The 24,245-nt window shown below is 40.7% G+C and overlaps 1 protein-coding gene across 5 annotated transcripts in view; it reads right to left on the minus strand.

Moving 5' to 3' along the window:
- Positions 1–696: 696 nt before the first annotated feature.
- Positions 697–24,245, minus strand: part of CNOT10 (CCR4-NOT transcription complex subunit 10) — a 29,235-nt gene continuing 5,686 nt past the window's right edge. For 3 of the 5 annotated variants that reach the window (XM_035128843.2, XM_035128844.2, XM_035128842.2), the window contains exons 6-19: positions 24,084–24,170; positions 22,843–22,926; positions 21,860–21,977; positions 21,328–21,477; positions 18,088–18,290; positions 16,104–16,225; positions 14,718–14,894; positions 14,240–14,320; positions 9,570–9,683; positions 8,709–8,839; positions 8,185–8,220; positions 6,869–6,996; positions 6,451–6,526; positions 697–6,199 (exon numbers count right to left, since the gene is read on the minus strand). In XM_035128843.2, the coding sequence (XP_034984734.1) occupies positions 6,045–6,199; positions 6,451–6,526; positions 6,869–6,996; positions 8,185–8,220; positions 8,709–8,839; positions 9,570–9,683; positions 14,240–14,320; positions 14,718–14,894; positions 16,104–16,225; positions 18,088–18,290; positions 21,328–21,477; positions 21,860–21,977; positions 22,843–22,926; positions 24,084–24,170 (1,662 nt within the window). In that variant the 3' untranslated portion in view covers positions 697–6,044. The remainder of the gene's footprint in view (positions 6,200–6,450; positions 6,527–6,868; positions 6,997–8,184; positions 8,221–8,708; positions 8,840–9,569; positions 9,684–14,239; positions 14,321–14,717; positions 14,895–16,103; positions 16,226–18,087; positions 18,291–21,327; positions 21,478–21,859; positions 21,978–22,842; positions 22,927–24,083; positions 24,171–24,245) is intronic. The other 2 variants (XM_060280654.1, XM_060280653.1) reach the window with 1 other exon arrangement.

Here is a 24,245-nt window from a genome sequence, read left to right on the forward strand (position 1 = left end):
GGGTGAAGGAAAAGAGACTGTAGTAACGGAATCTGAGCTTTTCATAAAGCTCCCCTTCTTTCTCTCTTTATTAGAATGGTCTACATGGGAAATTCATCTTGCCAGGACACCCATGTAGTGCCCTCTCTTAGGGACAAGATAGTGTGCAGAAAGAGAACCACCCTAAAACCTACCTCATTTGCTCCAGCGCCAAAGAATGCCATGTGAAATGGGGGTGCAGTATCTTAAACCAAAACTATGAGTTCCTTGAATTTATTCAGCCACAAAATTTAGCACTGAGAGAGGTGAGATTCTTAGACTTCTCCAATAAGCTCCAGATTTCAGGCTTTGTACCTAACCATAGGAATGCAATTCCTCCATGTTGTCCTGTTTAAACTTTCTAGTTCACACCTTAACACTATACATTCTTCTATACAGATATTTGGGAGCAAGCCTCATTGGCCACGTGGGGCGTATTCTTGAGCAAGTGCGTGGTGGGATTGTAGCTATTCCCTTTGCTAAGGTTATCTCAGGAGACATATCTGTCCTGTTTCGTTTATGTGTCTCGACTAGAATCCTAGTTGGAAATCCAAAATATCGATAAGGTGGATGTTTCTGGCATAGTGACGAGACTTTTTTTTTGTATCCGTTATTACCGAGGAAGAAATAAGTTGTACTGTCACATGAAGGCTGAAATGTGGTCCAGTTAATGTATATGAATGCTCTACCATATGCCTATTATTTGGGGGGGGGGGAGAATTAAACTTTTCTAGGGATTTCAATACTAACAAAGCTGTTGTGAGTTGCACTTTGCGTATTTTCTTAGAAACTAACTTTTAGAAACAGGAAGCTTGAGTTTTGTCTTTTCATTGAACCGCAGCCCACAGAATGCAGAAAACCTTTCCCCAGCAAATTTGGATGGTCCAGGAATAATGTAGAATTGGTGAGCGTCTGAATGCTAATGTTTCTAATAGGTTTAATCAGGTTAGTTCGAAACATTGCCTTTCCTTTTAGCCAATGCCAGCATCTATGAAGAGAGTGCATCAAAGCCTGTTAGGATACTGGATTGTTTTTTTAAAGAGCTGATATAGTTTAAAGTGGGAAACAGTTCTCTGCAGTCGCAGTGAAATTCACTTTGGTTCTCATTTCCTCCCCTCGCTAGTTTGTAGTGGGCCTGGTGATGTGACGTTTGAGGATGTCCACACACTAAGTAGCTGTTTAGTTGCAAAGCATAGTTTAGTGGAGATAGAGGCATCTGTCAGTGGCATTGTAACCACAGCAGTATATTTTGTGCCACCTCTTCGAGAATCTCTTGCATCCTGCTTGGAAGGTTTTCTGCCCCCTCTCTGTACACCAAAATGCCATGTTTTCTTCTGGAAAAGGTAATCTGTGTGCTCTTAATAGAAGACCTGCCATTCAACTGCTCATCACATTACATCAGAAATTGTTGTCTAAATTGGAGGTGTGTTGGTTCCATGCAGTGTCTCTGGAGATTTCATGCTTAACATGATGTTCTAAGGCATTGCAAATTAGAGCATTTTACTTGGGACTCAAGTTGAGAAGTAAGGTTAGCCTTCCTGATCTAGCTACCAAAGATAAACTGGTTAAAAAGCTTTAATTTTAGAGTTGGCAGAATCCCGTGTGTGTGTGTCTGTAAGGCAAGTGTTTGTCTTCCTTCTATTGATGTTACCCTATTTGCTTTTGGATGGGCTTCTCTTAAAATAAGCTACTTTTTTGTTGAGTAAAAGTTCTCTGTGCTGTGCCATCCCATTTTGCTGTGTAAAACTGTTAGGTAGCGGAATAGTGTTTTGAGCTTCGTGACTTTTGTATGTATTTGCTGCACAAGCTTGGAGAAGCCAGAAATCTCTTTACTTGTAGGAAAGAAATGGTGCCTGTCGTTCTTCCATGAATACACTACTTCTACTGGTGGATCTAGATATCCACAGTTTGGCACAAAGAAAACGGGGTGGGCGGGAGCATCTGAAAAACCATGTTCAGCTTGCATATCAAAATGTTTTATTTTTTAAATGCTGCTGTTTGGCTACCCTGAGTGACTCCTGTCAGTAACTGCAGTTGGTGTAGTGCTAAGCACATGTTATCTCACCTAAAGTATTAATGTACTTCTGACATAGGAGTGTTTATAATACTATGAAGCTAAGTAGTGTAATAATACAGGAAACATTTAATGCCAACATAAAATGCCCCTTAGGGGTTTGGGTTTTTATTGGGTATGTAAGTGACAGGATTTAAACTCCATTTATTTGCATGTTCATGGGCTTTATACAGCAACTCAGGACTCAAGTACAAAGCAGGACTACCAAAAAGTGCGTAAGCTGCAAGCTACAAACATGTGCTTTGTATAAGTCTTCTGAGCTAATAAATCTGGTTTAGGCAAAATATGTTTTTTAAATGCTTTCTAAATTTTGTGCACTAAACACTTGAATTTGAGCTGTTATAAATTGTAACTCCCCCCTCCTCCGTCCCAAATGCATTCCCCATCAAATCATCGCTATGCTCCTGATTAAGCTTTACGAATCAAATATTCTGCTAAATAGTCTTTCTTTGTTGTTGCTGAAAGCCCAGTAGGAAGTCATGGTGCTGAGCAGCAGTAATTCAGGTGGCTAACTTTGATACCGTTAAGTATAACTTATTTGGGGAAACCATGAAAGTAATAGTGTAAGTGGAGGTTGCCATGGAGACCTAAAATATATAAAAAAATATGTTCTCCCTAAACCTAATGAGATCTGGGATCAAGGGGGGCATTTCCTTATGGCATTGCAAGTGATTGGTGTGGCCTGTTTTAGTTAGTTAAGCAAATATTAATTTATTAAAGAGGAGAGGTCTCTGCTTGATTTTAGCCATATCTCAAGATTTCTTTTGAAGATCAGGAGATTCCTATGTTTAGTTCTGATTTAAATTAAGAAGTGCCAAAGCATTTTTTGTGTGGAGTTGTGTTTTGTGTGTGTGTGTGGTTTGTTGTTTTTTTATGTAAGTATATCCAAAGGTGCCAAAAGGTAATAGGGTATTAAAAAGAAAAGATGTTTAGACATGCACACAGTTTGGACTGTGTAAAAAGTTAACACTGGTACTTGCGTTAGACAAACACTGTTTTTGGTCCTTGAGTCCTCAGGAAACCAGCAAGAACCCAGTTTGCTGTGGTACTAAGATGCCTAAAAAAAGTAGAATTTAAAGTTCTACCTCACTTTGATGAAATAAGCACAGTATCTACCTCAAATGTAGCACCAGAATGTCACAGAAGAAAATGGTTTTCCACCACGAGGAGAAAAGGGATTGACCACAAATAGCATTAAACCAGGGTGGCCCAACCCCCCCCCCCATGGCCACACTGTAAGAGTACGTGTAAGAGACACTTTGGAAATCTCAGGCAAACAAACCAATAACCCTTCGCCATGAACCAGTCTTTTAAAGTCACATCCCCTCCCCATCTCTGTATTAAGACACAGTGGACTGGTCAGTAAATTGGGTCTTGTGTAGTTCTTGTGATTACAGGTCTCTCTGCTAGAGGAAAGAACCCTGTTTGCTCATATCTACTGGTTAGTTTGTTAGAAAACAATCTTGTGCCTGCCATGAAAACACTCATTATCCATTGAGAATTATATGAAAGGAAGTAATAATCTCCTACATTTCAAAATGATTGTATGTGACGGACGGGAATGAGATTGTGGGTTATTCTGTTAATTTTTGGAACAGGACATTCTGGCAGAGTTAAGATGCTCACATCAAAGGCAGTATAGACTGGACTGTCTCTTCCATTGTTTTCCACACATAACAGCAAAGCTAGAATAGAAGCACACAATGTATTGCTGTGATCGTATCTCCTAAATCTTTGCCTCTTCCCCTGTCTTTCTTATAAGTGGGATATGAGAATTGGATAATGACTCCAGTGGGTACAGACCACTACTAGAAATCATGCTATGTTGACCTTGGTAAGATTGGGATGGCATTTGGTCTCTCCCCCCCTTCCCCATAATTGTTTAACCAGTAATGGTTCTTCAGGAAGAATTTTTTTAAAAAAAGAAAGCTTTGTTGTACCTGCATGGTCTTAGACCTCTTCAATGATTGTATCAATGTACAAACTCAGGTTGCCTTTTAATTTTGTTTGTAGCTCTTTTGTCAAGAGAGCTTTGGTGACTGAATGTTAAGTGTATGTAGTAGAATAGATGGCGTTCTTTAAGCTGCCAAACTAGAAAAATTCTTTTGTAGCATTACAAAATATTTCTCAAGTCTATGTAGATTCTTTCCCAGGGAGAGCTTCTTGGTTTTAGTCTCTTCCCCTTAAGACATTTTTTAAAAAATAGTTAATGTGCTCAAAGTCACCCAAGCTTGTGGGGGGGGGGGTGACTTTTCTTACTGTATGTGATATCTCTTGTGCCTAACCTGTTGTGCATCTATTTAGATGGTGGTACATTTCTAAACAGTTAAGGCAATGGTCCTTGATAAAAATAAAAAGCATGTCGGGGTTTTTTCCTATGCCTAAACACAAAGTGGGTGGTCTAAGACCAAAGAGAACATGTTAAAAAAAATTCAGTTTTTTTTTGGGGGGGGAACACCCTCTGCAGACTAAATTCCTCCATTGGCTGTATAGTACAACTTGATCTTTGTGAATCAAAGTTACTCAAGCAAGAAATTTAATTTTAGAACAGTCCTATGGTCCCTTTAAAGGGCACCCCAGGGTCCGTAGGATAGAGATTTCACTCTCAGCTCGAGAAGGAGGCTTTACCTTTGAATTTCAAAGTCTCCTGTTTCGGGTGCAAAAACCACCGGTGCTATTACATACTGTAGGTGGCTTTGGATGCATGTGATTCGACACCCCCCCCCCCCAAAATGAGAGCAGGGAAGTACACCTGTCCTAGAGCCAGTTGCTTTTTAATAAATCTCTGCTGGAGACCTCTGCTGCTCTTACCTCCACTTCCAGGTAAGCAGCCTAGCTAAAGTCCCACAATACAAATATGGGTGTTGTGTATAGCTTGATTTGGTCGAGACAATTATTTCCTTCCTTCAGCTGATGCCCTGTATCTTTTTAAGATTTGGTCAGCTGGTGTTCTGAAGTTGCAGAGTACAGAACAGGTGAGGCACAAGCTTTGTTTAAATGGGCTAAAAAAATTAAAGTTAGAACTTGCGTGTTTTTAATGGAGGCTTCTGAATGTATCTTTGTGGTCCATGGAGAAGGCTGAAGGATGTAGCAAGGGGACAATGTATCAAGCTACTGGCAGCCTTAAAACAAAGTCATTCTCTCTCTGGACTTTAAAATGTTTCTATGCAGTTTATTTTATTTTTGTTTAATCAAATAAATGTGAGTTTCACTTCAATTGTGGTTTGTCTTCCATTTCTCCCCACCCCTCTTTCAAATGCATGTATACCAAAAACCAACAAGGATAGCGTTAGCTTCACAACAGCCCTCTAACTCCTGAAATTCATACGGACTCAGCGCTGGAAGGCAGGTTAGCCTATTACTTGCTACCTCTTGCTAACAGCCTACTCTTGAAGGACTGATGTTTTTCTTCCAGTTAAAATGCTTTTCATGGATCCTATGATGAAAAGTGTTTACCAGCAAAGATACCAATGTGGTGGGGTATTCAGCTAGCTGCAGGTACAGTTTGGTCATACCATAACTTAATCCTCTTGAATGCAACAATGGAAATGCTAACAGAGCAGAGCTAACACCTTGATCTGCGTGGGCTCATACCATATATAGAAGGTAAACCTACTTAGGTATGCAGCAAAAGCATGAAAAGGTGTATTTCATACCTCCCAAGCAGATGAAAAAGTAATGCAGCCAAATCTTTTGAGATCTGTATGTTTGCTCTGTATCTTTTAATTGTACAGCATCACAGGTGCCGAGCCAGGCTCCTTCACAGAACGAATGCTGGAGAAAGGGATAAAATGAATCTACAGTATGATTGGGATTTTTTTTGTTTTAATTAAAAATTCAAACCAACACACTTCAGTACATCATACGCAGGTACCACAAATGTTATATATATATATATAATTACAAAATTTCCAAGTGGTCCCTCAAAGGGCCAATTTTCACCACAGCTTCTTCACTTTCTCTGAGCAGAGGTGAATGCAGGCATCTGAATAGGCTGGACCAGGTGTGTCGGCTGAAACACAGGCTTCTTCCTCATCTCAGAGAGCATTTTCACTGTAGGAAGAAGCTGGTTTCTTTTGATGATCTGCAGTGCCAGCTGTGTGTTTCCTAGAAAACAATTTCAGACTTAAACTCTATAGATAGCGGCCTTCCACAAAGTTAGGGGGAGCAAGTGCCAAAAACAATACTCCCTTTTCCAGAGATGAGCCTTTCTGTCAGGCAAATATAATCCAAGGTGCTTAGGGTTCTGAAAGTCACACAAGACTCCTAAACCTTATGGCTTCATGTGGAAGAAAGTCTGTAAAACATATCAAGAAATAGCAATGTATGGTTCAGGAAGATTTGGGTTTGCAACTTACCATTCTGAAGTTCAAGGTATACAGCCAGCAAGATGGCCTCCGGTGGAATCTCTTTTGGATGAATCAGTGAGGCAGCCTTATACCAAAATAAAAACATAAAAAGAGTTGAATTGATGTATGAAAGGAAGCCCTCCACTTTAGACTGTGCCTTAAATGTACTGCAAATGCAAAATAAAAAATTCGCCAGAGACAGTGGCTGCCCGTCTTCTGAACGAAGCATTGCTTTGTCATTTGGGAGACAACACTTTAAAAGTTGGAAATATCCTTTGTTTTTCCAAGCTTAACGTTTGGTCACCGTGGGTGAGAAAACCTTGTGCCTTCGACAAGGAAAACTATCAGAACAACTTGTGGGACCATGATATATTACAATTGGTTGTATTTGGGTGGTTTCCTCTAGTGAAAATGCCACAAGACTCACCTGGTGCAGACACTTCCGCGCTTTGTCATACTCGCTTCTCAAGCAGTAGGAGCTTCCAAGGTTGAACAGCATCATGGTCCGTGCAGATGTGACAGAACTGGGGTAACATTGTGGGGTTTGCTTGCCAGCTTACAAAAGATGCAAAAATACATTACTTGTCAAGATGAATAATTAAATTTAAGATTGTTAGCAATTAACCAGTGGCCCAATCTGTATGTGGCTTAGCACAAATGCATGAGCTCCAGGCTAGGTGGTCATAACCTGGTCTACTGCAACACTGAGGGAAGCCGTGGCTTGATTTAGCTTAGTGTGTCATCCAAAATGAGGCTCATGGATTAGCTGTTGTAGATGAACCATAAGCCACAGGGAGGAAAACGCCTTTGTTATATATAGCATGTGATTGGCGTCCCGAGAGCTAAACCTCAAGTCTGGGTTTGGACGACAAGTTGCAGCACAGCAGAACTATTGGGGAGAAGTAAAACGGCCACAATCTCCTTCACTGGAGCCTGTGTGCTTACACTTTCAGGGGAAGCCCACTTTGGCTTACCATGTAACTAGCTAAAAACAATGCTTAGTGTATCAAGTACAGCTTTAAACTTAAGCTAGAAATGGGGATGTGCATCTCCAAATTTTTACAGCCACTTGTCTGTGGAGCCTCTTATTACCAACAGCTCCAAGATGCATATTTACAATGCTGAAAGGAAAATTGTGTTTAGGTGTTTGCACATCAGTGTCCGTCAATATTTTCAGCAGCAGAGTGTCAAAGCCATTTCCTTTGGTATGGAATTTGGATCATTTGCTTGTACCAGCTGGAGCTACTCTGCTCTGAAAACATGTTCTGCAATATATAATAAAGGCCGGAAGGAGGAAGGTGGTTATATGGTGAGCTAATGGATGCATGGTTTCTCCTTTGTGGCAGAGCTGAATTTATGAACTTCCCATTCATTATACAAGCCCTTCCACGAGTCATATGCCCTGAGTGATGGTCCCCATGGTTTTAATTTAAAAGTAGCTCCTTATTTGGAATAAAAGATCTCTAGGCTAAAATATGTAACAAATCAGGTGATGCCAGAAATAAAAAGGGAGCCCTTGGAAGGGTTCCCCTCTCACTTTTCTATGAAATGTACTTCTTGGATACAACAGCTGCTTTATTAGGTAAGGGACTTAAGCAGCAGTATTGACTGGTTCATGTAACACACTGCAGAAAGGACACATGAGCATTTACTGGCTTTATAGCCCACCCTGCTCCTCAGCAAAGGAAGCGTATAATTTCACATATGTAATTACACAGAGTAAACAGGGAGGTAGGTACTTACAGGATTCCATTGCTTCGTTTTCTCCTTTCTCAGATCCTGCGGAGAATACAAGCAGGAACGCATCGTTTAGTGAAATCTACACTTTAACACAACATATGCTTTAGACAAACAACAATTTAAAGATCATTCATGACCCCCATTCCAATCAATCTGCTTATATGTTATTGAATATTTCATCAACGTTCAGTGCAAATATGATTAATACAGATACAGGCATACTTGGGAATCTGTTTTTGCACTCCACATGTATTTTGCACTGCAGACAGTGCATACAATGTTAAGGCATAGCTGGGGATTCCAATGTTTTTACGAGTTCACAGTCCAAATTAAAGTTAGCAATATTAAGATTAGAGAAAAAGGAAGCAGCATTCTAGGAGCACTTAAACTGAAATATACAGATTCTAGGAACTTTGCAAGCGGCTATGGCCTTTATAACAATGCATTAAAATGTAGAGCTGTTACAAGTTACAGCAGGAAGGCAGTTGAAAGCATGACCGGTTCTAATCAAGTATGGACTCATTAACCTTGATCCTGCTCGTTTGAAGAAATCCCCAGGGACACATCAGTGACATTCTCCGGGTTCAAGTGAGTAATGGCATCAGAGATTCTGTCTAGAGAGATGAGAGCCTCTGCAGCATACAAATGGCCAAGGAACCTGGAGAAAGCAAGAGTGCACACAGTTGCAAAGGTCAATCTGGCAACAAGTCACATCAAGCTACTGCTGGAGAGCAAAGCACATGGACGTCTCCCTCTGAGTGACTGCCCTACTGCAGTTAAGAAACCCCACATTAAAAATTAAGTATAAGAGGATACTTGTATAAAATAAGCCATTCCGTACTCCTTTGAATCTGAAGGGGCAAGATGACAAACTGAAGGGATTGAGATCCTGTTTCATCAATTTAGTACTGTACAGTCGTACCTCGGGTTACGACCACCTCGGGTTGCGAACAATTCGGGTTACGAACTGCGCAAACCCGGAAGTATTTTCGCGGCGCGCGCGGTTTGCGCATGCACAAAGCGCGAAAATAGCGCTTTGCGCATGCGCAAAATGGCGGTTCGGGTCGCGTTCGGGTTACGAACTTTTCGGGTTACGAACTGCGACCCAGAACGGATCGTGTTTGTAACCCGAGGTATTACTGTAGTGTAATAATATACAGAATTGCAAAACCTCTTCAAAGCCAGGTGTAAATATAAATTGTCTCTCGCTTTATCATGTGGTGGTCTATTTTTTCTACTAATCAGGGGAGGAGAATAATTTTTGGGGGCACTTCATAGATGAAAAGAATCCCAACTACTATGTGTAACTTGAGGTCATAAATGCCTACACACTATATACAGAAACTAAATGTAAAAGTGCTGTAAGAGAAAGACTAGGGCAAGCTTACTTAAGGGATCCTGACAGTTTGGGCTGCTGGAGAAGTTTGTCTGCGTGATTCAAAGCCATAAGGTTGTCCCCCAGGGCCAGAGCCACATAAGCACTGCAAGCAAGTATTGAACACCTAGAAAACAAAAACAGAAGCACACATAGTAAGTTGATACATGCAGAAAATCCACATAAGCAGACCTATGGCTGAATGGCATCCTTTATCCTATTAAATGGGGTGTGTGTGTTATTGTTTAGTTCTTATTATGTACTTTGTGTTTTTAATCTTGTATTTTTATGCTGTAAACTGCCTGTGAAGGGTAGCATACAAATTTAAGGGTCTCTTAACTTTATTTATTAAATTAGGAATAAAGAGGAAAGGTAGTAAACTGCTGTATCACATAAAATAAAGTTGTTACATACTTTACTATGTGCAGTAAAGGAGAATATTGAAAACAAGCTTTTCCAGCATCTCTAAAAAGAGAAATGGGTTCTGCGCAATTGGCACTCTGTGGCACCTCAGCAAAAATGCCTTTTTGGCCTTGCTGTCCCTCCAGCCTCTCAATAAAGCACAAGTAGGTCCTGAAATTCTTTCCCTGAAATTTGAGCCAAGCATTCCACAGCTTCAAACAAAAGGCCCACATCAGGATGTCAGTATTAGGTCAGGCTTTTACAGCTTGTAATTCCACCCCTCCCTCCCTCCTTAACACAGCACTTTGGGATATTTTCCACTTCACAGAGCAGAGTTCAAGGCAGGCTCTCCTGGCTTCAGGGCAGGAGGAGGCGGCTTTGCTTGCCTTGCTACAAGAACAGATCCAACCCTGTTGCATGGCAGGAAAAAGGAGGAGTGAGTGGATCGTCTTGGACAGATTTGGTGTTTGGGAGCTGCAAGAGGAGTCCATTAAACTCCCTAGCCAGTAGGTGGGCTATTATGGCTGCAGCCTTCTGGCAACTGTCAAGCCCACTTTTGGTTCAGCAGTAAGCCATGTTAATTCATGGCAGGGCCTGGGGTTCCTTTATGCCTGTGTCCCAGGAGGCATGCCCTTTAATTACACACAAGCAGGGTAAGAAATCCGCTCTGCTGCTCCCTCCCCATTTCCTCTGTTCCGTGCCCAGATGTCACATCAAATCCCAACACACAGGGGGGGGGGGAGAGCTTGCCAAGGAAAGCAGGCATCCTTTCAAGCCCAAAATCCATTTTGCTTTTTAAAAAATCCATTTGCAGTTGCAGCTGTTAGGGTGGTGCTGCATATCAAGGGCAGTCAAATCACACTGCCACTATCTTATTTGTAGCGGGGAAGCACTGCTAATTGATGCAAAAGAGATCATTCCACATGCAGTTCGGCAGAGACGATGAGCTCTAGAAATTTGGAAGTAGTCTCCAATAAAGTACAAGGAACGGTTGCCACAGGGGCAGCGATTGCTGGAGGAAGGGAGAGACTAAGGAAACCCAGTGTACTAGGATTAACAAACCTTTCCAGCAAGGGAATCTACAGTTCTATACTTCAGCATGACTGACAGCTTTTAAAGATATAAACCAAAGAATTGGCACCTTTTACAATGCATCAAAACTTTGCAGGAGCCAAAAGGGGCACTTTCGGATTACAGTCCTAATCTGAAACACTTTCATGACCCACATTCTCTCCCCAAAACAAAATGTGCTTTTGAAATACTGGGGAAGCTCAAAACAGAACTCCCAAGTGCAAGTGATGACTAATAATAATGTATAATTTGCAATCAATGCTGCTTGCGCATGATGAGACCAGGCAAAACAATTGGCAGGTGTTTACTACCAGCCCTCCCTCCCTCCAAGGGCACTTGCTGAGGATAGGGACTAGGAGAAGTATGGGGCAAGTAGGTGAGCCACTAAGCTGGGTTCAAAGATATGGTACAAGAGAATCCATTAACACGGGGGCTGCTACTGTCTGCCATTGCAGATTTCTGATGTATGGCCATGACAACCACTCTGTATAGAATTTTTAACATGCTGACAACATCAACTGAAGGTAAAATTTGGTTCACAGGTCATGTTTAGATAAAACTCCTTTCTGCCAAAGCTCCAACCCTCAGTAGCAAACGACATGGATAGCCTGTGTGAGTGATAAAATTATCATTTTCCATGAAACAACAACACACTTCTATTTTCAGTCATCTTGTACAGAAGATTAAAAATATTGAGACATAAAGACTAAAAACAGAGGGAGCCTAACTATCTGGAGCTAGCCTTACAGAAGCTAAAATCAATGTTTCTCTTCCCTCCTGTCATGCTCCCCTCTGCCCCTTCTGGTAGGAGTACAATCATTTTTGTTGTAATGACAGGATTTTCTTGACAGGCTGTCAAGTTTCATCAATTGAGAACAACAGTGGATTGTGAAAGATTATTTTCCTTCCTTTACAGCAAAAGAAATGTCAAGTGTGAAATTGTTTTCAGAGCCTTGGCACTGTGTCTTTCCTTTACACCAAAACCTTCCACTTGCGGGATTGTGGGGTGGCATGCAATTAAGTTTCGCTCAGAGGGGCCCACTAAAATTAATGAAGACATCTATGCTAGGCTCACCGATTTCAATAGGCCTACTATTGAGTAAAACTTGGTTTAATGCCACCCATAGTTACTCACAATTACTAATGTTTAAGCAGAGCTGTAGCTACCGGGGGCGGGGGGGGGGGGTGAGCCTGTTTTTCTGCCCTGGGTGAAACCTCCAGGGGGTGCCAAACTGGGTCTTTGACCTGGGTGAAATAAAGCCTAGGTTCGCCCCTGGTTTAAGAAACTGAGAGAAAACTTAGTCCAAATAGTTTCCTTTAAATGCTGCAATAGGGATTCATATGCACATTACATTTATAGATATGCCAGTCTGAATTCACATTCAAGGGCACACATCCGCTATAGTGTGAGAATGGCCATGCCTGGTATTTACATGCAGAAGTTAATTCCCATACATGTACCCAAGATGCATGGAACAAAGCAAGCAAACAAACAAACCTGAAACACACTAATGCAGCGATTTCCACATTTTGGAAAGTGCATGGATTTATGTAGGAGGAGGATGCACCTCTTTGGAAGGAAATGCAGCATACATATGATTCCCCTATACTGTATATGGATGCTCACTATTAATACTGATGAAACTTGTGCCTATCTAATAAGCTAGGACAAAAGGAGTACTACGTTGGCATAATGAAATGTTAACTTTCTCTCTCTTGCGCCTCTCAGATAATCACCATTTCCAGTGAAATATTTAACTGCGTGTAAACACCAGTGGAAGCCACAGTAACGTTTCATATGCAGCTTGCTTTCCTGTGAATCTCGTGTCACCAATTGTCCCGCAATGCAGAAGTTTTGTCCCGATGACTATCTGGGTCTGAGCGTTCTAACTAGTATTCAGCATTACTAGATTCCACCTGGATACATGCCCACCACAATGAAAATATAGTGGTACCTCGTTTTACGAACTGAATCCATTCCGAAGTCCATTCTTAAACCGAAACTGTTCTTAAACTGAGGCACACTTTCCTAATGAGGCCTCCCACCGCCGGTGCCCTTCCACCGTTCGGCTTCCATTCTTAGACCGAGGTAAAGTTTGCAAACCGGGACACTACTTCCGGTATTGCGGAGTTCGTAAACCGAATAGTTTGTAAACCTCGGTTTAAGAACAGCCCTGTTTACGAATATTCGGTTTACAAACTCAGCAAAACCAGAAGTACAGTGGTACCTTGGTATACAACCATAATCTGTTCTGGAGGTCCGTTTCCAAACCAAAACAGGTTGTAACCCAAGGTGCACTTTCGCCAATAGGGCCTCCAAAATTTTTTTTTTCATAATCCCCCCAAAATGGGTTGTAATCCAAAAAAAGGTTGCAAACTGGGACACGCACTTCCGGGTTTGACGTGTTTGTAATCCAAAACGTATGCAAACCAAGGTACCACTGTAGTGCTCCGGTTAGCAAACTTTACTTCGGTGTACAAATGGAAGCTGTACAGTGGAAGGGCACTGGCGGTGGGAGGCCTCATTAGGGAAAGTGGACCTCAGTTTAAGAACGGTTTCGGTTTAAGAATGGACTTCCGGGATGGATTAAGTTCGTAAACCGAGGTACCACTGTACTGCCAAACATCAGTTACAAAAAGAGAGGGGGAGTTTCTGCAGTTGAAACAACATATGCATTGCATTATTGGAACATGCTAGAAAAAAGGACTTTTTTGCAGTTATAATCAGCTTAAATTTAATTAGCGCTGCCCAACTTCTAGGTGACACAACTAACTGCAAGGGTGGGCAAGTTTTCTTCATCTGAGCTTTTTTCTTTAGAGTGGGATTATCTGTTGAGAGGCGACATACTGGCGGGCCACAGACCATAGTGGGGGTCACCCGCGGCTTCCCCCTCTTTTCCACAACATGAATATTGGCTGAGGCTGCCCACATCAACTTACTGCTTAATAATACAGTAGCTACATGAAAAAACTTTTACAGTGGATGTATGTGGAGTTAGGAATCTTTACAAAGGGTCTAAATTCAGTATAGAACCTCCATTAAGGTATCATTAGCATACGTTCATATAAAATGTCATTAAAATAATTTGTACTCGAGATTTCTCTTATATTCGGGGAAAACAAACTTAGATTGCTTTCTTTCAGAAACAAAGTCCACAGAATACTATAACTGTGGTGTCTGGCAGCACATCCAGAAATCTTAGGACCTACCTTAAATTTTCTAGTTCTTGCTTCTTCAGTGGAGAAGATGGTGGAGCAGGAACAAATTTGTCTCCTTCATGGCTTTTGCTACTGAAACAAAGACAGAGAGTGAGTAGCAATGTTAACATCTTGAGAGAAGTGCAATGATGAGAGGCTTGGAAGATTAACAACCAGTAACATTTCCTTAGGCCTTAGGAAAAGAGAGGAACAGGAAAGGGGGGGAAAGGCCAATATCTGGAATACACACCAATAATAACATACCAAAAAAAAGGAAGAGTAATGGTATAGTTACAACACCTTCAGCAGCACCTTAGGTTTGCTAGATTTTATTTACGTGCAACACATTTGTTTTAAACCACTTATCACTACCCCCAATTTTCTCCGTATTCAATTATCCTAACTGTTAGCAGCCACAAAATTTCTTTTTAGAGTTGTGGGCAAGACATTTAGTGAAGCAAGCAATAGAAACATCTAACATAGCACTCACCTGCAAGCATCATTGTTCTCGCTGTTCTCATTATTCCCTCCCAACTGGTTGCCAATTTTAGATCCATTTTCCTGCTTCGGCTCCTGCTGGTCTTCAGGAAGCAGCAGCAAGGCATTTCTTAGACAAATTGCTGCAAACTCCATACTAGCTACAGGAATAGCTGAAGACTGGCCATCACTTGAAAACAGAAGAAAAAAGTATATTGATGCTCTTTGTACTACATTAATTTAGGCAAGGATTGTGAGTCAGGAAGTCAGAATCTTTTTCTTAACCTCCAGCAGCTTTGGTTTACATGAAATACTGTATTCTTGTTTTAAGTTGTTTCTGAATAAACTATATTATAAAGAAATAAACACATTTATGTCTTAGAGAAATTTCAAGAATCCTGTGTAAATAAATTCCCAGATAATTTTAAAGTAAAGAAAGAAAGTCTCAAGCTCATTTTGGGAAGGTTTACAGTACAGTACAGGTGTACAGAATATTACCACTAAATTTAAGAAGATGGCCTCTTAAATCTCATAACCTAGCAAAGTAGTAATTTTTCTTTTTCTGCCAAAAATTTCTTGGAGAACAAAGCTATACGAATTGTGCTAAAGTGTTTGCTAAACCCATCTGACTGGATTCCATGTCCAGGTTCCACTTCATAGCACATAGCCAATTACATTAAATTACTAATTTAATGCGTTCCGAACGCACATTTGTAAGTCGAAAAAATTTGTAAGTTGAATCCCATAGGAATACATTGGGAGAAAACATTTGTAAGTTGAAGCAACCCTATCTAAAAATTCGTAAGTAGAAAAAATCCTATCTAAACCGCATCCAAGATGCCGGACGGAGCTCCATTTGTAAGTAGAAAAATTCGTAAGTAGAGTTATTCGTAAGTAGAGGTACCACTGTATAAAGAAGTGTTCTGTAAGCAAGAGGAACTCAAATTTGAGGCATAGCGCACAGCATTTGCACACTACAGCAAACCATAGTTCATGGTTTCCCATGAGCATGCAGATTGCTCCTGCTTCACCCATGCTGCACAAGTGGGAGCAACAAAATACAATAGTGTTCAATCACAACTCCCAGTTTGGACAAAACACAGGGGTTGCTGTTTGTTGCTCTCACTCACCCTACAGGAGCAAAGTGGGAGGGGCCTGTGTATTCATGGGAAATCATTAACGGGGGTTTATTGTGACATGCAAAGAGGGCCAGCCTACATAACTGCTGGACATCTTTTCTCATATACAAAGCAGCCTTGTAAATGTTGCAATGCAAAGCATTTCCATTCACATGATTGGCTGAAAATTAATACTTAAAGAAATAAAAGACTAGCACCAAGAAAGTGCCAACCAGCAGCTTCCCTTTTAGACAACAACAATGTAAAATCGTACAACTTACTTATAAACAATGTTCTGTACAGACTGGGATGCCAATACTATTTTACGATGATATCCTTGACCTACAATGGACTGTACAATGCCCTTTTTGCTTGGAAGTCCTTTTGTTTCTTGTTCTGAACTCTAGGGAACAAACATTTAAGGCATCAAGAGGAATATTTATTAGATAAAGGCTGGCATTTTCTCTAGCTGCTGCTGTTCAGTATTCTGTTTCTTCTTTCCATAGCATCTTTATACTCTGCATTATATTCCCGTTTTTCTGGGCACAGTAGCAATTTCAATTATACTTATTACAAGCCAGTTTACATGCAGACTACACCCACAAAAAAAGATTGCCAATTCCAAGGTCAGACCTCAGCTCAGGAATTCACTGCAGGAATCTACACTGGCCTTAAAAGCAATCGGTTCCAACCCAATTTAACATGGTCCCAGGAAGAGCAAACAATGTCCTTTCCTGTCTAGAAATCCAAGTCTCTCTTTAAAGAAAAAGATAAAAGCCCATAAAACTCTTGTTTGCACCAGCCCGATTCAACTCAAGGTGTAAGTTGTATTCCTTTATCGCCATCATTCTACCAGGCTCTTTGGAGCATGCTGAATGGTTTCCATCGCATTATTAGAAAACATTTGTTTTTAACAGGTCTGAAACACTATTAACTTAATTGGAGGTATGATATACACCAGCTAGCCACTTTTAGTCTCAACATATATTTGGGGTCCCACCTTAATCAGGGTTCAATAGTCTTCTTGATCTCCACCTTCCCCATGAGCCGGCCATGGGAGGGAGCCTGTGATTTGTTTTAGCTCTATACTTGCTGAGTGAAAGCAGGCAGCCAACAGAAACCAAAGCAAATCAGCACACCACTATAACGCTCACAAGCTTTCAGCTGGAGGATACAGCAAAGGCACTCCTGTTTCTTCCTGACCTCATGCTACATTTCAAAGATGAAACACGAACAATACTCCATCTCTCAAAACCAAAAGTATTCAATCCCCCGATCTTAATTATTATTTGCTACTGCATGGTGGTAGTGCTGCTGCTGTGAACCAGTTTAGGTCAGGCTGCAACTCAGTAGACGCTCTCTGCCTACTTTCAGAAAGCCAACTCTGCAGGCACAGAATCTAAACCTGAATAATACAAAGATTATTCCAGGATTGATCGCTAGCTCACCGACCAAATTCAGCCACTCTGATTTAAACACCCACCTAATTAGGCATTAACACCAACATCCTTGTCCGACATCATGTTAAACTACGTTTCAGTGTTGTGGGCACATGCTGGCTCATGAACTTTCCACTTCCTTCTCTTCCACCATTGCTGCAATATTAAATGCTTACACTTCTGCATTCATACTAAGTTTTGGAAACTCAAACTAGGTTAAACTATGGTTTGTTCAAACACACCAAACCTTAGCCCATGATCCTTGCATGTTAGCAAACCATCATTCCCATAGTTCGGATGTAAAGAGTAACTCTGGTCAGCTTAAAAGTGGGTGCTTATGGGTATGCAAGGGGAAGAAAGAACCACGTGATACTAAACTCTGCTGCTGCTCATGGATGTAATGGTAAGCAATTGTCCAGAATTATGTCCAAACCAAGCCTAGCATACCATACAACACAACACAACACGAGAAGATTTTTCTAAAGCCAGAAACTGAAAAATGCAGATGACTCAAATCAACCAAAGAGGCTCACAAGTAACAAAACGGAAGTACAGTTGTTTTACTATAATCAAAAACGGCTCCTTTCAACAATCTGAAGGAAATGGCAATAACTCTTTTTAATAGTTTCCCAGAGTATTTAAAGACCTGCCTCCTCACTAGGATTTTCAGGTTGTTCCACAAAGATACTGAAGCAGCTGATAATACTGTAAAAGTAACAAAGGACTGCAGGGTTAAAAAAAATTAAACTCCCAGAACTGCAGTTTTGTATGTATGTGCTATTAAACTATTTCTGATTAGAAAAAAAATATGTGGGGTTCATCTTACTCCTTTATTGGCAGCTATACAGCATTCGGCTATCCTCAACCAGAGACGAGGGTTCGAATGATAAACTTGGACGGCTTCTATCAGGCATTCAAAAGCAGCTAGCGGTCTCCCAATGTGCAAGAGCTGAATGCCGCAGTTATACAGCAACTCATAACGTTTGTTAGTCAACAAGGTGCACATTGGTCGTCCTGAGAACTTTTTACCTGTGAAAAAGAATCAGATAACATTAAGTGCAAAAAGGACACTGCTGGAAAAGGAATAGGTTAAATTAACCTATATCCAAAGACACTGGAGCTAACCAAAACTAGAATTAATATAATCACTGCTTTACCAAGGCCATTTTGTTCAGACTAACCTTTTCATGACATAATCGTATTTTAGCGAGTGACTTGCACTTGGACGCGCAAATTACTTCATAACGAAAGTAGGGATTTGAATCATGTCACTTAAGACGTAGTCAAATTCTCCCCCCCCAACCCTCCCCTCTTTTTTATTTGAGGCTGCACTAATGTGGTAAATTCTTCATGCCGTGACAATCTTCCAAAAATTCAAGGAACCCAATATATATTGTGCACTCCATACATACTAGCTTTGCATCTCTCAAAGTCATTCGCTTATGGTAAGCAGGATTGCTGGAGGGAGAACTTTATAGACAAGGGTTCAAAACATTAGGGATGTGCAACAGTAGCATGACCAGCAGCCTCTGAAGCACTTTGCCTCTCTCTGGCACACTGTGTGCCCAATACTGCTGGTGACCCCTCCCAATAAAAACAAAGAAGTAACAGCCCAAGTGTCAAGACAGATCTAAATACGGGAGGGTGAGATTTGTTCATTTCTCCTGAAGCTGGCAAAGGAAATTAAGAGGAGAGCAAGTGTCTCCTACCTCCCCCTCACTAGTGCTTTACTCCTCATTTCCCATCCGGGCACTGCTGGTGCCCTCTGTCTGAGTTTTAAATATTATGCACAGATTTCTTAAGTTAGAGAAAGGGGCTATAGGGAACAAGGAAGGAAAGGAATCATTTCTTTGCCAGTTTTTGAGTAGCAGCAACAGCACACACTTGCCCTTTGCAGAACAATGTCTCCAGTGCATGAAGAAAAATAGAACGGGGTATAATGGCATACTGGAACAGCTATACTCAAATGTTGTCTCCCAACTTTTTGAATCATAGAAATAGATCCCGCTCCTCCTGCAACCTTCCAAAAGCCATTCATGGAAGCAGACTACAGTGGTACCTTGGTTCTCAAACTTAATCCGTTCTGCAAACAAAAAATGTTATGATTTTGTGGGCAAAGGATGTGGGTCATGATATTATGATAGAGGAGTGGGAAAAATTATGGCAAGAGAACATAAAGTTTACTGCGTGTAGTTTATTAAGAGAAAATATAATGAAAATGATGTATAGATGGTATCATACACCAGTAAAGTTAGCCAAGATTTATCATATGTATGATAATAAATGTTGGAAATGTAAGAAGGAGGAAAGGTTCCTTTTACCACATGTGGTGGACATGTCCACTAGTAAGTGACTTCTGGGAAAAGATTTATAATGAAATGAAGGAAGTGTTGAAAAACACATTTGCTAAAAAACCAGAAGCATTTCTAGTGGGCATAGTAGGCAAAGAGATTCCAAAGAGAAATGTTAATTTCTTTATGTATGCCACAGCAGCGGCAATAATTTTATTAGCAAAGAACTGGAAATCACATGTAATACCAACAATTGATGACTGGCAGATGAAGATGATGGAATTTATGGAACTGGCTGAGATGACCGGAAGAGTCCGCAACCGGGGGGAAGAAGCGACAGAAGAAGAATGGAAAGAATTTAAGTTGTTTTTTAAAAAATATGCAAAAGTTATATATTAAGATTAGAAGTAGGTTGGAATTAAACTGTGGAGATGACGAGCATGTTAAGAAAAAGATGTAAAATAAGAATAAAATGAGGTGATTAAATTGATATAGAATTTGCTAAAATGATATAGGCTAATGAACCACAGTGGACGGGAGCCCGAGGGGGTCCCTTTAAAAAATGTGAGAGGATTTTAGAAACAAGTAATTCTTTGTTATGTGTTTATGTGTTTACTTTTTTCTGTTTTTATTGTCATGTTTTTCTTTATTGTTGGTGTCTTTTTTTGTAAAATATAATAAAATATATATATATTTTTAAAAAACTTAATCCGTTCTGGGAGTCTGTTCAACTCCTGAAACAGTTCAAATACCAAGGCGTGGCTTCCGATTGGCTGCAGGAGCTTCCTGCATTCAAACGGAAGCCGCATCAGATGTTTGGCTTCCGAAAAACGTTCACAAACAGGAACACTCACTTCTGGGTTTGCAGCGTCCGGGAGCCGATTTGTTCAACAACTAAGCCGTTCAGGAACCAAGGTACCACTGTATTCACATGAGTACAGTAGTTACTTATGAAGGCCAGCTAGTTATAGCAACGTCTGCATGGACTAATGGTTTCTGGTTTGTGTTAAATAGTAATAATAATATTTTTATTTATACCTCGCCCATCTGGCTGGGTTTCCCCAGCCACTCTGGGCAACTTACAGCGCATAGAAAATGGTAAAACATTAGACATTAAAAATTTCCCAATACAAGGTTGCCTTCAGATGTCTTCTGAAAGTCAAATAGTTGTGTATTTCCTTGACATCTGATGGGAGGGTGTTCCACAGGGCGGGCACCACTACCAAGACTGCCATGGTACTGGAGACATTATTCTAAATTACTCCATCCAGAGAACATGCTCTATATATGAACCTCGTCATTTCACATGGTGCGTATTTCAAACTAGAGTTTGTGATCACAAATAACAGGGGGCTGCTTCCATGTGCAGCCCAGGCTCTGTATGAAAAGGGCAACAAAACCAAGCAAGAGAGATATGACAGAGGTGAGGCCGATGAGTGCACCCTCCCACTTTCCTTCTCATGCAGTACTTGTAAGGAATCTATCTGGTACTTAAAATCCATATAAAGTCTGGCTACCTCCTTTATAAATTTAGGTGATGCACCAAGTTGACTATTATTTAAATGAACTGAGGCTCTACTTTTTGCATTATGTGGTCTAGCTGGAAAAATAGGCTGGAAAATATAATTCTACATATTAAGAAGTCACATATTAAGTAGTTTTTCGATACTGATGTATTTCAATTGTGGGAGGGAGCCATTACATGCTGACATTATAGGTCCATAAAAATACAATTTGCTAATGCTGCAGCATGTTTTATTACTAGTCTACCTTACCTGTGTCGGAGCCACCTGTTCCAAGCTGTGCACAGGCATTGTCATTCTCCTGCAAGGCCTTTTTGAAATAGAAAATTCCTAAGTTGTGTTTCCCCATAGCAAAATGGATGCACCCAAGGTTATTCCAGAACATGCACCGTAAGCATTCACCTAAGAAAAAAATAAATAAATGAATTTCTGGACTTTTTTTTTTTAAGGCCCACAGGGACTGCCATCCCTGCTCGTTTTGCTCACCAATGCCCTCGTTTCCTCACAGCTCCTTTGTATCCTTCCATTCCTGCTTTATTGAACAGCCTCTGCTGTTCTTCAAAACTGCCATTTTAAAACCTGCATTCTCTTTTGCTCCCCTCCTATGAGTTCATGCAAATTTTCCAATGGGGGCTGTGTGATGACAGCCTTACATTTTTATTTGTATAGGAAGAAATCTACTAGAGATACTCCTGTCCGCACAAGCATTTTACACCAATTCAAGGAAAGGGAATTAGAATGTGAAATGAAGCCCTGTTTTTGCAAACATGTAAGTTTAAGGTACCTGTTTTCATAAATCCCGGATGTTCTGCGATGTTTGAGCTGTTCAGCAGCTTTACTGCTTTCCGATAATTGCCTCTTAAATACTCAAAATTGCTTTTCAGAAAGAGAGAAGGAGCAGACTGTAAAGAGAACAATACCCATGGTTACTTGTACTTGGAAGGCTAAATTTAGTGTGGTTGGATACTCCAGTTATCTACATGAGAGAAACAGCAGGCTCAGAAGTGTCTACACATCCATCAGCCAGAAAGCCATCACTTACCAGTCCAAGCAGGACTTGCAGTGTGGCTTGAAGGACTGCTGACATAAGCAGGGGGTCATAAAATTAAGAGGCTGCCTAAGAGAAATAGCTACAAAAGAGAAACTTACTCCAAAGGAATTCAGAAGTGCAGGGAAGTGAAGGTGGAAGCAAGAGCAGCCAGTGGGGGGAGACAGCGGCAAGGGAAGGGGGACCAGCTGAGCCAATCAGGTGCTCTCATTCATTTACTCATACCGCCCAACCTTGTTGTTGCTCTGCCCTGCTAAGCGGCAGTAACAATGCCACCAGGAGACCAGTCCTGTATTGGTGCCCCACCCCCTTCTTGGCTGGTAGTAATGGAAGAACTGGGAGGGAAGGTATTTGGGGCACTGACCTCTTTGATTGGGGGGGGTACATTTAGAACTCTTATTCTGCTGCTAAAACCCAACTGAGTATAATTTCCAATGTTTAAATGAAACATTAGAATTTGCAAAATCATACCTAGAAAGCTATCTTAAACTGCCAAGTCCTATCACAGATGTATAAACTAGATGAATATTTATATCTAACAATCCAGAATCAGGTTGGGACTCAAGAAGTCCCAACTATGTCTATTTTTCTCAAATCCTAAAAGAGAAGCTTTATTTTCAATTTCTCCCTTCCACATTACGATCGAATGCTATGACGAATGAATGATTTTTTTAAAAAATGCAAACATGTGACTTAAATCAGCAGTTATGGTTACTTACATTTCCAGCTGTGTTCATAACAGACTTTATCTCCCTCTTGCATGCTTTCAGAGACTTCATCTGAATATAGGCTCGCACCTTATACTGTTAATTAATAAGCGATCTCATGAAACTGAAATAAAACTACGACAGCTACTCAGAAATTAATTATTGTATTTGGGGAACAATGACTGGGAGTGGCCGCCGGGACCATATAACACCGGTCCTGAGAGATCTACATTGGCTCCCAGTACGTTTCCGAGCACAATTCAAAGTGTTGGTGTTGATCTTTAAAGCCCTAAAGGGCCGAGGTCCTGTATACCTGAAGGAGCGTATCCACCCCCATCGTTCAGCCCGGACACTGACATCCAGCGCCGAGGGTCTTCTGGCGGTTCCCTCATTGTGAGAAGTGAGGTTACAGGGAACCAGACAGAGGGCACCCGCCCTGCGGAACGCCCTTCCATCAGATGTCAAAGAAATAAGCAACTATCCTATTTTTAAAAGCCATCTGAAGGCAGCCCTGCTTAGAAGGAAGTTTTTAATATTTAATGCTGTATTGTTTTAATATTCGATTGGGAGCCGCCCAGAGTGGCTGGGGAGACTCAGCCAGATGGGCGGGGTACAAATAATAAATTATTATTATTGTATTATAGTGACATGCCACGATTACACAATTTGCTGAACAAAGGTTAAAACATGTTTATGTTCGAAATTGAATATTTGAAGATAAATTGAAGCCTTAACATGAGGAATTGTGTACTAAACTAAATTGCTAATTAAAGTAGCACACCAACATTGTTTAAGGGTCATCTGAAAATCCATACTACACTTTAGTATATCTCATTAGTAAAGGATGTACAAAGCAAAAGATTAGAAGAACTGTATTTTATGCTTGCAAAATACGGGTAACATCTAGGTGGCTGCCTATTTTGTCCACATAATAATACCTTCTGGGTACATAATTATGTGGAGAAACTTGTTGTGAACTGACCCGCACATGGATATTGATAACAAAGGACAGCAACTATTTCCACAATCAGAGTGACTAGATGTTTGCCAGAAAAAAATAGTTGCTGTGAGCTGTATCCAACACAGGCCAGTAGACAATGAAGCTACTCTTACAGTTATATACATTGGAATGACTGTGCAATGGAAATAATGACACATATGTCCTAGCCTTGGGTCACTTGAAAAATGCAAAACAGCATGTAGTATCTTCTAAAGTGTAATATAAAATAAAAAAGCCCTATATTTAGTCTTACCTGATGTATTTTAGACTTAGCAGCTTCTGTCAGGGTTCCACTTTCAGCTTTGTGATTGGAAGCTTCCTTACTAGTGTTATTACCTGCCTGATCACAAATTGAGAGATGAAACAATTGTCAGATTTTAAAGCAGATGATTGTGGGCATTACATGACGCATACT

The sequence above is a fragment of the Zootoca vivipara genome, chromosome 12 (genome assembly GCF_963506605.1).
Source record: "Zootoca vivipara chromosome 12, rZooViv1.1, whole genome shotgun sequence".
In the NCBI taxonomy this organism is placed as follows: Eukaryota; Metazoa; Chordata; class Lepidosauria; order Squamata; family Lacertidae; genus Zootoca; species Zootoca vivipara.